Raw genomic sequence first — 14,757 nt, forward strand, 5'->3', positions numbered from 1 at the left:
ACTATGGGGGATTTATATAGAACAAGTTAACCTTTCTTATTGGAGCAGCAGTCATTAAAAATAATTTTTGGCAGGGCATTCAACAATTATTAACATCTATTAGGAGATAATTAATTCAATCTTCGTTTCTGACAATGCTGATAACCACCTGCAAACAACTAATCAATATTCACCATTAGTAATGCATTTGTCTTCAAAGCAACTACAATTTCCTTTAAGGCTTTTCAGATTGAATGAACTATAATTTTCAATATTACTATAATCAAGCATCTGTTGGCAACTTCATTATAAAATGCCATCATTACAACAATATTATGTCAATATTACAACACAGGCAACTCTAAGTCACAATCCACACTTGGTTTGGAAAAACTAGAATTTTTTAGAAGCCTTAAACATGAAAAAAAAAGCTATTAATTTTAATTCTGGATGTGACAGTATCACCAGTCTCCATTTTTCCTTGTAAAGAACAAATGTATTTTATTTTTAATTAAGTTCAATAAACTCAGACCTAGTTTCCCTTTCTCTCCTGTCACAGGGAGAATTTATAAGCCCCTGAGAGATATTGTGGCTTTTGAGGTATTTACTCATCTACAAAGATCAGTGAACAGGAAGCCAGGAAAGGGGACATATTTTATCTATCCAAAGATCAGAATTCCAGTCTAGGGGGTAGACTCACTTTCTCTGCCTTCACTGATAATACCAGACTTAACCCTGCCTGTCTACCTAGAAGACTATTCTTGGATATTTTTCCTTTTATACTGACTAATCTATACTTACAGCAACACTTGTACAAATATTTGCCTCTATACCACTTTCCTATCTATGTCTGCATTATCTGTTAAACACTAAGTATAACTAAATATAATTCTCTTTCTCTCCCTGTCACTTACATTCTAGCAAAGCATACTTAAAAATCTTTTTAGCAGGAAGCAGTTGAGCATAGCAAAGGTTAAAAGCATAGTGGTTAGGATTACAGGCTTTAGATGGAGAATACTCCAGTTCCTCTAAGGCTCTGCTAACGGTACCTGGCAGCTAAGTGACCTTGGAAAAGTTACTTAACTTCTCAAAAGCGCCTTTTCTCAGCAAAGGGAAGTAAATAAAAGTGCCTATCTCACAGGTTTAACAAATTAAATATCCTTATAAAAGTGTTTAGAACAGCACATGGTAAGGTTCCAATAAAGATAGGCTATTGTGATTGATTGGTTGATTCTAAAGTTATTTTCCTATTGCAAAGAAACTAACCAAAAATAGGTAAGTACCTAAGAGACTTACTTTGCTATGTATTGAGAGCATTTCGTTTTATTTGCATTCTTCCAAGCTTTAAGGAATACCTCAGTCCCAAATAAAACTCTTATATACTAAAATGTGATAGTCTTAAACACATCTACCTTATTACTACACTAAGAAAAAAATTTAAATTCTGCCCTCTCAATCTTTTATCAGAATTGTTTTTAAAAACAATAAATAAATAAATTTTAAAAAGAATTGTTTTTACCCCATATTCATATATATCAATTTAGTCATTTTAAACCTTATTTGACCTTATCTTTTTCTTCCTAGAATTGGGTTTTTGATCTCACTTCACTGCGTTGTAGTATCAACCATAGTTGGGAATCTCCCTCTTATCCTTTGGTTCCACTAACCAGGATGCTGCCTTTTATAATGAATCTTTTCTTTACCCTGGTCCTCAGGAATTGAGTTTCTGTCCCTTCCTTGCCCCAAAATCCTTTCAAGGATTAAAGCCACTGAATCTAAACTCTATTTTGATCTTCTTTTGGGTGTTTAAATTCCCTGTGTTTATGTCATAGCAATTATCTATTAGCTATAGGATAAACCAGAGCTTCCATTAGTGATTATAGATGACCTATTGTTTTAATCCTGTGAGCTAATTTAGCTAATGAAAACTAGCCTTAGTGTTAATGTTACTGGATACTGTGCCTAAAGGATAAACACAAAATTATTGATTAAGTTCAGTAGTTAGTGGACCAATTAAAGTTTAATTTCCTTATCTATCCTTACTTCTCTTTGTCTTTGAAAATTTTAAGTTATCTTGATGAAGAAATGCATTTTTCCTTAGTTCTCTATCACAAGACTAGCATAAAATCTTTTAGCAGATTTATAATCCTGTTAGATTTGATTAGAAAAATAACATATTAAAGCCTTTGAAAAATTAGCATTCTTCAGTGAAATTTTCCATAGATGAAAATAGAATTTTTAAATGTACGACATTTTAATTTCATTTTAGGCCATTAATAGAAAGTGTTCTCACGTTTTAAATGAAAATACCTCACCTTCTGAATTACTGGCATTTATTTCTGGTATCTTATCTGCTTGTGAATAACCTAGATTAAGAAATGTGCACAGAATTCTCCTTTGCCACCACACCTGTGTTCCTCACAAGTCATATTGTGAAAACATTGCTCTTGTGTTCTGATCAAAGTTATAATTATATAGTGAAAAAAATTTAACGTAGTAAATTGTACAGAAAGCCAAATTGGAGGAAAGAGAGTTTGGAACTGGGTGTGGAAGAGATGATAGCAAGGACATTAGAACGGAATTATCCTTTGTGAAAATAAGAAATGAAATACAATAAAGCTACCAGTAATAAGACATTTTTGTATCTTATATGAACACATTTCTATTTTGGTTTGACTGTTAATTTTTAAACTTTGTATTAGGAGGATGTACAAAGATTACATTGCATTAGATACTTGGCTTCCTTTAATGCTCACAGGAGAGTTGTATACTTATATTCTCTAAATAAATAGCTTTATTGCTGTGGCTCTGCTTTTAGACCTTGGTAAAATTTTATTTTCAGTCTATATATTTAGAGTGAATCAGAGCCTTAAGTCATTTTTAAGTCCGTTTCTAATAAGGTGGCCGCTGAAGTGGTCTGAGTTTCTTTTTTAAGTATTCAAATTATATAGTTTTATTTTGTTTTTAAACACAGCAGTGTCAAAATAAAGCTTCTTAAAAGCATAGTCTAGGTGAGATAATCTACCTTCCATGACTCATTTATATTATGTTTATTCTTCTTTGGAGCTTTTTCAGTTTATATTGTCATACTAATGTTGACTATTTCTTTCTTACAGCGTGGATTTGTGGTATCATTTCTATCACTGTCATTAGCCTGCTTTCCTTGCTTGGCGTGATCTTGGTTCCCATCATTAACCAAGGATGCTTCAAATTCCTTCTCACATTCCTTGTTGCTCTAGCTGTAGGAACAATGAGTGGAGATGCTCTTCTACATCTACTGCCCCATGTAAGAAATCCTTTTAAACTTTCAAAGTTATCTAACGATTAAGTTCTCTAAAATTAGTATTGTGAAATGTGTACCTTTCACAATTCTAAAATAACTTTATTTCTTTATGTACATTTTTTTCTTTTCTTTTTTGCTAAAGCTTTAAAATGTAGAAAGTTAAGCATATGTTTCAGTACACAGTTTTGCTTATGTTCCACAGTTTATGCAGAGGTAGCACCTCATTACTTTGAAATAATAAGAGAAAACTATTATCAAAACATCATCAGTTTAATAAAATGTTAGATTACACAAGTAATCACCTGCTGGTGAATTTGTTTGTTTAATTGTTTACCGCAGTTTACAAAAGAATCGTCACTCCCTAGTATTTCATTGCTCACTGTATAGTATGTAACTTAACCCATATAGGCATTTGAGTTTGTGTCTCTGTTTTTATCAGAGTTACCATGATGTAGTACTTTCCAAGCTACGGAGCATAGCAAAATTACATGGAAGACTACTTATATTTAAGTGAGATAATATTTAGGGGAGCACTTTAAAAATTGGAAAGTATGTTTTCTGTGTCCTCGAGGAGATTGTAATCTGGAAATTTTAAGTAGCATTTTAATGACTCGTTCAGAAGTTTTCCTTATTCTTGTTCCCAGTCTCAAGGTGGACATGACCACAGTCACCAGCATGCACATGGGCACGGACATTCTCATGGACACGAATCGAAGAAGTTTTTGGAAGAATATGATGCTGTGTTGAAAGGACTTGTTGCTCTAGGAGGCATTTACTTATTATTTATCATTGAGCACTGCATTAGAATGTTTAAGCACTACAAACAGCAGAGAGTAAGTATTTGTTGTTGATTTCATTTTCTGAGATACAAAACTCAACAAAAACCATCGTTTTTTTGGACATCTCTTCTTAATTTGGTGTTAGTGTATGTTAAATCTCTATCTTTTAATAGATTATCCTTACAGGAAAAATACCTTTGATCTTTGCCGTTTCTTGCCATTACATTTATTTTGGCATTTATAATCAAAGTATGACAGTCTCAGTCTCAGTTAATTTGTGTTGCATATTGTCTAATTGACTTAAATAGGATGGAAAAGTCTACGGGCCAATTTATGCTTATTATAAAAATGTAAAAATCTATAAATAGAAAGCAAGCCTCATCAGTCTTCTTAGGTAATATTTTCAAGTGTAAGTGGCTTTTATTGTCATATATTTTAATGAAAATGTTTTCACACAACATATTTATCAGAAATGCCTTGTCAATGGTAGAAGTAAGAATTTAGAAGGAAATGGTGATTAATCTCAAGAGTGACAGACCACTTGGGGGGTGATGCTTGGACTGCTGATTAAATACCTTTCATGTCATGAACTGTCTGTATTTCATGTCACATTTATGAGAATAAGACAAATACCTAAAAAAAATTTTCCCCACAGGAAAGTAAGTTCAGGGCCACTACCGTCCACTATGATTACACCCCTCCCTGTTGCCATTGGTGTACATTGGTCTCCTAAGCTCTGTCTTTCTTGACTGCATCTCACTAACATGTTTGTGACATTAATGCTGATTATCCTCAGTACATTCTATTTAAGTAAGTAAATCTAGAGAACTTTTTTTAGGAAGCTTTCCACAAAAAAAAGTTTGAAAATTCTTATATTTTGTTAGTTAACTACAAATATTCAAAAAAGAAACAAAATATTTTATTTTTCCTCAAGAACATTGGGTAGTCATGATCATAATATATACAGTCCATAATATATATGATACAACTTTTATACTATTTTTATGTATATGTTTTGTTTGTATGTGTTTTGTATATATCTCCTTGAGACAAAGTAATGGTTTATATCAGTTCTGAACTAGTTTCAGGGGGAGTGATTCTAATTCTTGCTCAGCCAGAAACTAGCTGTGAAACTGACTCATTCCTCGTGATTTCTAGTTGCTATCTAAATCTATGGGAAATAAATCCTACTTCTCATTTTTATTTTTATATCATATTCCAACTAGTGCATTTAATTTTAATTGACACATTAATTAGCACACTCTCATTTAATTGTCTTCAAAGGAGGGGTGGGTGATCAAGGTGCCCAGTGAAGAATAATCTGAGGAATGGAAACTAGGAAGGATCAATTTAGAGGAAAGTGAAAGAGATTTAACAGCATTTAGTTTTTGAAGAGTTGTGTGGAAGGTCATGTGGATGAGTGAGGAACAGAATATGGTGGGAGGGATGCCAAGGCAAGAGTGGTTGGAGGGAAATGAGTCAACAAAGGAGATTACTGCAGATGAATTTAGAAGAGAAGAAGGCTTCAACTAGTCATGACATGAGGAAATGGGGAAGAGGAGGCGATTAAGAGAATTATTAAAGTGACAGAATAAGACTTGATATTTGATTAGATATAAGAAATACAAGAATTTAGAGTCCATCTCTGAGTACCTAATTTAGAGCAAAATTACATATTGCAAAGTATATAAAGAAGTTTTTGAATTACTGTGATGCTCTAATTTTCTTCAGTTGTATATATCTACTAACATTGAAGCAGCAAATATTAAGTATTATGTACAAAATATTAGGGACTGCAGAATTTACAGATAAGTATAAAATGTAGTCCTTCAAGAGATAGTGCAAAATAAATGTTTTCTGTTCTTATAATTTAATCTTGATCTCATTTTAAACCTAAATTTACTGGCAAAATTAAACATTTATTTTTGTAAAGTAAACTAATGTAGGAGAACAGAGTTCCTAAAACATGCAGATTTGTAGATTTGAAATTGTGGGAAGTAAAAACACTGAAGGGAATGCCTTTGGCAGAGGGGTATTCTAAATCTAATAATAAGGAATTCTTCAAATATATCAAAGAAAGGAATCTGGGCAGATAAATCAGTGTGTCTTCTTTAGGATAAATAGGATAAATAAGTAATCTAAAGCGAAAAAGGATAGGCATTTTTTGAAGAAAGGGGATTAGTGATACTTGAATAGAACACACATTTGACCAGCTGATAGAAGAATCAACTATTGGAAGGAAGCTTTCAAAGCATACGTTAAATAATATACCAGATGCTGACTGGTTTCAGCAAGACTGAGGTTTTGAGGATAATGATTTGGTAAGTTTTTAGGAAAGTGGACAATCAGAACCAAAGCTATTAAACAATTCCAGCCGGTGTTCACATTTTCTGCTGTACTTTCTATATCCCTCCTACTGACTTTTTGTATTGTTGTTGCCTCCTCCTTCCTCTATTTTTCTTTCCCTTCTTCGTTAACTCATGACTTGTTTCTTTTCTTCTCTTTAGGATGTCACCATATAGTTTTCTTTTGAACATTTTCTGTTTCTCCAGTTTCTGTTACCTACTGCTCTGAGGCAGAACATCCCAGAACTTAATGATTGATAACAATTTTTTATTTCTCTTAATTTGTCAGGAATTTAGGCAGCATTCAGCTGGGCAGTTCATTTGCTTCACTTGGCATCAGCGAGAGTCACTCACTCAACTACATTCAAACTCAGTTGGCCTGCATTGGCCTGGTCAGGGCAAGTCGGGACGGTCCAAGAATGTTTCAGTCTGTGTCTACATCTTGATGCTCCTACACATGGCCTCTCTTCAAAGTTTAGACTGAACTTCTTCATAGCGTAGTGGCTCGCTTCCTTGAGCAAAAGCAAAAGGTGCCAGGCCTATTTCAGACTAGTCCCAGAACTGGCGCAGCTTCCCTTCTATTGCATTCTGTTGGTGAAAGCAAGTCAAAAGGCCAGTCAAAATTCCGCTGCAGAGGAATAGACTTTACCTCCTTATGGGTGGAGAAGAGTGCTCATACAGGGAGGGAAGAAATTGATAGTGACCACCTCTGGAGATGACCACACACACACACTCAACTCGCCATAACAGGCTTACTTATGCATCAGTTAGACTTAATCATCTGCAAAAGAGTTCATAGTCTGTACACAATACTAGCAACTCCAAAATGCTGTCAGTCAGTAAGCATGTCCAAGAGAACACTGCCTTTTTACGTTCACACTATTCAAATATGCTTAATTATTTGCTCTCTTAAATTAACATAGGTTAGAAGTAGACATTTAAGTTGAAAGAGTTGTTAGTGGTAGTTACATTGAAGAGAAGAAAGCAGACTATTAGACGTAAGATAGGAAAATTCTAACCTAAGCAATGAAATACAATAATTAGAATTTATTAGTAATTGAGGACAGATTAGATGAGAAAGAAAACTTATCTTTATTTCAAAACTAAGTCAGTTACTTATAGGTCATTTTCATACATCACATTTAATCTTCATAAGAATCTGTCATTTTCATTTTATAGATGAGTATCCTTACGTTAAAAAAATTTAACAAACTTGCCCAAGTCTTACAGAAGTAAACCGCAAATTTGGGATTTTTTGCTCATTTGATTCTGTCCATCATGTCACAAGTAGAGAAATGTGAGCTTGCATTAATCACAGAATAAAGTTCAAAGGAATAAGTATTAGTTTTTTTGAGCTTCCTATTAGATAAGAGAGATTCCCACACACTATTAGATAAGAGAGATACGTATATTTCACATATTTCATTTGGGGTGCATATAAAAATATAGTACTGTGTACCCTATTCTTAACTTTGAAAGTAGGTGAATTGACCCTTTTAGTTGAGTATTGGAAAAAAAACCACATAAATTTAGTTGGATTTTTCATCTGGTTACATCCCTTGATTACCTTCTAATTTTTTTTCTCCTTTACTAAATGATTTATGTATAAAGTTACCACCATTTACATGTTATTATACATTTTAATAATTGAATATTTTTGCTAATTGTGGGTGCAGAGTTGATACTAATATCAGATCTTTTTTTTTCCTCAGGGAAAACAGAAATGGTTTATGAAGCAGAGCACAGAAGAGTCAGCTATTGGAAGGAAGCTTTCAGATCATAAGCTAAATAACACACCCGATGCTGACTGGCTTCAGCTCAAGCCTCTTGCCGGTAGACAACAGTTCTGACTAAAAACATAGAAATTGAAATACTGTTTCTAAACTGTGTCTGTGTTGTTGGAAATTTCTTGTCTTTATGGTTTCCTTAATTTTAGTGTCTAACTTGTTATTTTCTTAAATGTTAGTGTGCCTTAAATATGATTTTGTTAGGATTTTTGTTAATTTTATCCTTACTTATACTGGCATGTGGGACCAATTAATTATATTACAGGGCAAAAAACATATTGCACTTTTACTTTACTGAAAGACAAAGAGTGAAACAAACACATACAAATGCTTTGTGAATGGTAGATTAGTGTTAATTTTATTTCTTGACAATGCAAAATCTTTGTGGCCTCCACTTGTGATTGGTTTTATACAGAAAAAGGAAAATCAGCCTTTGTACTTAAAGGAGAATGGTCTCTGTACTTAAAATCTCTGCTTATCCATCCATCTATTCTGTTGCCTGATACATGTAATAAGGTAGCTTACAATTTTCAGGGAAACATAAAAACATTTTAAACCTAATTTGCCCTCTTTCTGTTTGAACTTGTGTTTACCCTGAGTGCACTACTCATTTTCTGCAGAAAAGGGGCTGCCTGGACCCTACCTGTAGATTTGGCCCCAAATATAATTTGGGAAGTATTAAGATCTTTGTCACATAATAAATAACTTTTGAAAACTATGTAAGAGGCCAACCTCAATTAAAAAAAAAAAAGTTCTCATGTTGTTGTCACTTACATGAGTTTCTGAACTTCATTCTTGTAATGATCTGAGTAGCATCATCAGATAGGTGGAGCATGGCAGGATGCAAGTTATTTAAATTTCGTCTTTGTTTTCTGAAAAGATAAGAGACGGTTAAAGTGGGTAAACTTTAAAGGACGTTCTTTCTCTGAAAAATTAGGGGTTCATTTTGTTATCCTGCAAATGCTACAGTAACTTTTCACCCTTTGATTTTTATCAGCTGTTCATTGTGCATTCCTTAAGTTTCACAGTATCTTCATGCTTGCCAATTTTTCTCCTCACTTTCCCTGCTGTTGCTTTTAGCTCATTCCCTCAAAACCCCAGTTTGGTTTTTGTGTGTGCTCACTCATATTTTTTTATTTGTTTTATTTGTTTTTATATACTTATTGATTTAGTGAATTCTTAAAGACATTCACTTAAGAAATACTCATTACACTCTATTCTTGGGTTTAAATTAGCAAATGTTCATTCATTTATTTGTTGATAAAGCATATCCTTTGCTGTTATAAATACAGGAACTGACGACTCGGTTGTTTCTGAAGATCGACTTAATGAAACTGAACTGACAGATTTAGAAGGCCAACAAGAATCCCCTCCTAAAAATTATCTTTGTGTAGAAGAGGAGAAAATCATGGACCATTCTCACAGTGATGGATTACATACCATTCATGAGCATGATCTCCATGCTGCTACACATAATCACCATGATGAGAGTAAAACTGTACTGAGGAAACATAACCATCAGTGGCACCACAAACATTCTCATCATTCACACGGTCCCTGTCATTCTGGATCAGATGTGAAAGAAACAGGAATAGCTAATATAGCTTGGATGGTAATCATGGGGGACGGCATCCACAACTTCAGTGATGGGTTAGCCATTGGTAAGTGGACTGGAAACGGGTTATAATTTGCTCTTGAAGATCGTTTTCCTTATTCGAATATTTCAGTGCTGATCTTAGGAACTATGATACATAAGATTAAAATTTGGAGTTTAACAAATATGCTGTTATTTATTACTCCTGTCACTTGGTTTTTCCAAAGGCTATGTTAATGTTTTTGATAAGTTTATTTGGGGATGGACAGGTATAATTTCATTGTTTTTTTCCTTTGAACATGTAAACAAATGTCTATGATATACTTCTTTAGTAACTTAATTTCTTATTCAAGACATTGTCACCATATTGAAAAAGCTATCTTAACATTATATCTTCATATATATTTACACATCCCCAAATGAGAACAAGTTAATTTCAATATTGGATTTGATAATTTTTTTACATCTTTGAAAAGGTGAAGAAAAATTTTATAATGTTAAATTCTTTGTACCAGATTCAAATGTAACATATTAGAATCTTGCTAATGTAAAATGATATTGCCAGTTTAGAACAATAAATGTTATCAGTGCATGATTTTCTTTTAGATCCAGACCTGATGAAATAATCACTCAGAAGTAGGCATTGGTTTCTTTCAGAAAGGAGAGATCATATTTTTGAATCCACAGTTGCTATCAATGTTAAAGAATAAAGAATTTTACTAGTCAAATTAGATGCATTTATACCTTTGATTTCAGTCCTCAAGACCATCAGCCAAATAATACTTTGTACCATTTATGCTCTAGACCCAGAAAGATTTGGATAAGGATACTACTAGCTATTTAAATGTCTATAAATATTAATATGAGATAGCAAGTGCAATTCTACATAGGCTGATGCCTTAAAATTGAACATCAAACTGTCACTTAGAGATTGAAACACTGTAAACCATTATCACTCCCAAACTATTAGTGAATTAGAAGGATACACAAATAGAGAATTTAATTCAATAGGTAACATTTCTTTCACTGAGTAGTGCTTTCTCTGGTTATCAACACATTGTACCTCACTGTATGCTCAAAAACTACAGTGTGTAAGATAAGTGAGTCACTCATATATTATGAAATTAATTTAGATAGGCAAAAGAGACTGTACCTGTCATTAACGCAAATGGAAAAAACAGAAGATCAGTAAACGTTTTTTGATTTTTTTTTATTTTTTTTTCTCCCTCCACCCCCCTCACTTCAGGAGCAGCTTTCAGTGCTGGATTGACAGGAGGAATCAGTACTTCCATAGCTGTCTTCTGTCATGAACTGCCACATGAATTAGGTAATATAAGCTTTACAATTTTACCAAGTTTCCTCAAATCTAAGACCTCTTCAGTTATAAATGCATCCAAATTTTAGAGGTGTTAAAACAAATGGCCAATGGCAAATATAAAGAGTTAACTGTTCTCTCAGTTACTGTGTAATTTTTGATATATGTTCCTAAAAATGTGTATTTCAATTATGTAAACAATATTATGGTATATGCCATTCATTTTCTTACCTTACATTACTGATCATTGTCTTTAAACTCTATTCTTGTTACCATGAGTTAATGTACTACATGGCTTCTGCTCAGTGCTCAGAGGTGTGCGTTTACCACATCTTACGTATCTGGCACCTAGTATTGGACATACCACATAGCCTTTAATTTCCTGCCACCACAGATAATGGTGTGTTGAACATCTGTAGACTTCCTGCTTACGCACCCTTATGAGAACATATTTGGGGTACTTATCCAGGAACAGACCTGATGAGTCCTAGTATATGCACGCTTAAGAATGCCATATCACCATCCAAAATGGCCACACTAGTGGAATCTGTACCCAGCAACACCTGAGTGTTTGTTTCCACATCCCTGCCAATATGTGACATTAATTAACTTTCTAATTTTTGTCAATTTAATAAGTATAAAATGCTATTTCTTTGTTGTTTTAGTTGGCAATTACTGACCTACCAATGACTTTTTAGTTTGTCTCCAAATGGTTTGGTTTTCTTCTATAAATGGAAAAACAGAAATAAAAGATGTGAATATGTACTCACAGAGAATATCTGAGGGATGGGGAGATGACATTGATTTTAAAGGAAAAAAAACTAACTCCATCTTTTGAATATCCAAGGAATTTGTTCATTTGATCTTTCTAATTTAATATTTTTCTTAAATTTATCTGGCTATGCAACATCTATCATTTGACAGTGTTATGCTAGGAAAACCTCCAACTTCCCTTCCTACCCACCCATTACCCCTTGAACGGAGTATGTCAAGCTACTTCATGATTCAGTGTAGTTTTACTGATTTGCCCTAACCCCCAAGAATCCACACACGCACAGAAGTGACAGCAGGGAGTTTGGAGATTAGGGGTGGTTACCTTGGTACTCCTTTTTCTGTCTTTAGTTTCTCATTGAAGGAATGACACACAAGGAAGGACAGCCACATTAAAACGAATGCAGTACATATTTCAATGGCGAGGGAAGCCCTGGATACTCAATGCAGAGCTCTAGCCAAAGCTGGAGCATAGAACTCGGCTTGGTCCCAGGACTCCTCAGTGCGACATTCAGACCCCAACTCTACTTCTTTTATCCCCACCAACCACAGGTTGAGATGTTACTATTGCTGTGAGAGGAAACATCAATCCACAGTACATCTACTGAACTTTGTCAGAAGGGAAATCAGACTTTATGAAAATGTGCCTTTTCTTCCAATGTCCAGCGCTAACTTGACATAAATTGTCCCATATTGTAGCTGCCTAGGCTCCTTGGGAAGAAAGCATAAAGAAATGACCCAGCTTTCTCCTTTGGAAGTGATAGAAAAGGCTTTTTATCCCTTGTATTTATCTACAAGGTAGGAACAGGTCTACTGACTATAACTAAAGGAAGTTAAAAAAAAAAACATGATTGTGGAGCCTAATTTTTGTTTTCGAAGCCCAGTAATGGGGCACTTTGGTAAAATAGGGCCAGATGAATATTTCTACTCTGATTAGATTACCTATTCTTACTTGGAGAGAAACAATGTAGAGAGAGGCATAGAAGCTTCTTCCTCAGAACTTCAAACAAGGGGAAAATCAGTCCCTACAGGCTAAGGTAGAAGCATGGCAGGTGGATAGGGAGACGTCCTCTCCAGGCTTCATAGGTTAAGATGTTGGCAAAGCAACATAATACGTCACATTCCAGGAGAATTTATTTGATCTAAAACCTGTTTTGCCCTAGTTAAATTTTTGATCATGAATTCCTAAAACTTCTGAGATTTATATATTAAAGTCACACACTAAGGGGAAAAACATGTATTTAAATACACGGCAGCACATTGGAGACCGACCCTCACTCAGTCAGAATTCCAAGTTTTGGTGTTCCTCTTATTAGCAGATTGCTGTTTTCTCTGATGATGTACCAGGTGGGGGTTTTGTGTGTGTTAAGGAATGTGATATTAAAAAACTTGTGCTTTTAAACCCTAGAACTATATATAGCTCAGGAGGTTCAGTCTAAGATGTGTGCAGAAATTGAAACCATCTGAGGAAATAGAAAATCTATATATATATCTCATTTCATGTTTGCTCTGGGGTGTGATAATGGATGAGATTGCCTGAATTATTGCTACCCTCTCTCCTGTTTTTGCCAAATTTGTATAGCCAAATTTAAGTAAGTTACAATATTACTCTGCAGTGTTCTCTCCACTTCCCCCATCCTTTCAATAGGACTTGTACAAACATTTGAAAAATATTATTTCCATAATGGGCTAAATTGTCCAAAGAAAATTGAACATTCACTGTATAGATTTATACATATGTTGCGTACATGAATTATTTAAGGCAAAAATAAAGAACCTTAAAATATGTATTTGCTTTAAAAAAATCTCAATTATTTGTTAGCAAATTTTACATAGCGATAGCATTGGACCACATTGATTTAACACCTTTGGCAGGCATACCTCTTTCGTTGTGCTAATGATATCTTTTGTCAAGAGAAAGGAAATAATATTGATTTATCAAAAGATGAATAGATTGCTTATTCAGTGTATTCCTTTGATTTATTTTTCAAATGTTTTTACAGGTTCTTCCTGAGAAAAGGGAGGTGGAGAAAAAGGGAAAAAAATACGCAGATACCTTTAAGAATTTATAACCTGAGAGAAGACTAGGGCAAAGATAGATTTTAAATGAAATAATTCATCTTGATATAAGATCATTATATAAAAATTATACTGCTGTATGCTTGCAATGAACAATTAGAACTGAAAATTTTAAAAAGTACTAGTTACAGTTAAACCAAAAAAATTAAATACTTTGATTAAATCTAACAAAACAGACCTAGAATTTGTATGTTGAAAACGAGAAACACCAACAAAAATACTCAAAGGAGACTGAAATGAAGTGATGAGCTATGATTGTGGACCAGAAGACTCAGTAGTTATAAGATGCTAATTCTTCCCTGTTGATTCAGTGCATTCCTAACTAAAATTCCAGCAGGCTTTTCTGAAGATCAATGAGCTTTTTCAAAATTTTATACAGAAAGGCAAAGAAACTTGGATAGCCAGAAGAATTTTGAAAAAGGACAGCAAAGTTGATTTTAAGATTTATTGTAAAGCCACAGTAATCAAAACAATTTATATTAGTGAAAGAATAGACATATATCAGTGGAATAGTATAGATTCCTCACATATGGGAATTTATTTTCAACAAAAGTGCAAAGGAAATTCCGTGTAGAAAGCATAGATTTTTTCAACAAATGTTGCTGTAATAATTGGATATCAACTTCAAAAAAACAAAAACAAAAAAAACCTCATACCATAGACAAAAATTAATTCAAAATTAATCATTGATGTAAATGAAAAAACTTTAAATATAAGAAAGACTTTTAGAAGTCTGTGTGTTTTTGGATTAGGCAAATTGTTCTTAGATACTACACCAAAAGAATAGTCCATTAAGGGAAGAAAGTAATAAAATAGACTTCATAA

General features: G+C 33.6%; 1 protein-coding gene across 7 annotated transcripts in view; it reads left to right on the plus strand.

Moving 5' to 3' along the window:
* The window catches only part of SLC39A10 (solute carrier family 39 member 10), a 112,841-nt gene that overhangs the window by 86,465 nt on the left and 11,619 nt on the right, over positions 1–14,757 (plus strand). For all 7 annotated transcript variants that reach the window (XM_074339542.1, XM_074339534.1, XM_074339530.1 and 4 more), the window contains 5 exons: positions 3,096–3,265; positions 3,907–4,095; positions 8,099–8,219; positions 9,466–9,834; positions 11,014–11,094. In XM_074339542.1, the coding sequence (XP_074195643.1) occupies positions 3,096–3,265; positions 3,907–4,095; positions 8,099–8,219; positions 9,466–9,834; positions 11,014–11,094 (930 nt within the window). The remainder of the gene's footprint in view (positions 1–3,095; positions 3,266–3,906; positions 4,096–8,098; positions 8,220–9,465; positions 9,835–11,013; positions 11,095–14,757) is intronic.

Source organism: Rhinolophus sinicus, linkage group LG01 (genome assembly GCF_036562045.2).
Source record: "Rhinolophus sinicus isolate RSC01 linkage group LG01, ASM3656204v1, whole genome shotgun sequence".
NCBI classification, from domain to species: domain Eukaryota; kingdom Metazoa; phylum Chordata; class Mammalia; order Chiroptera; family Rhinolophidae; genus Rhinolophus; species Rhinolophus sinicus.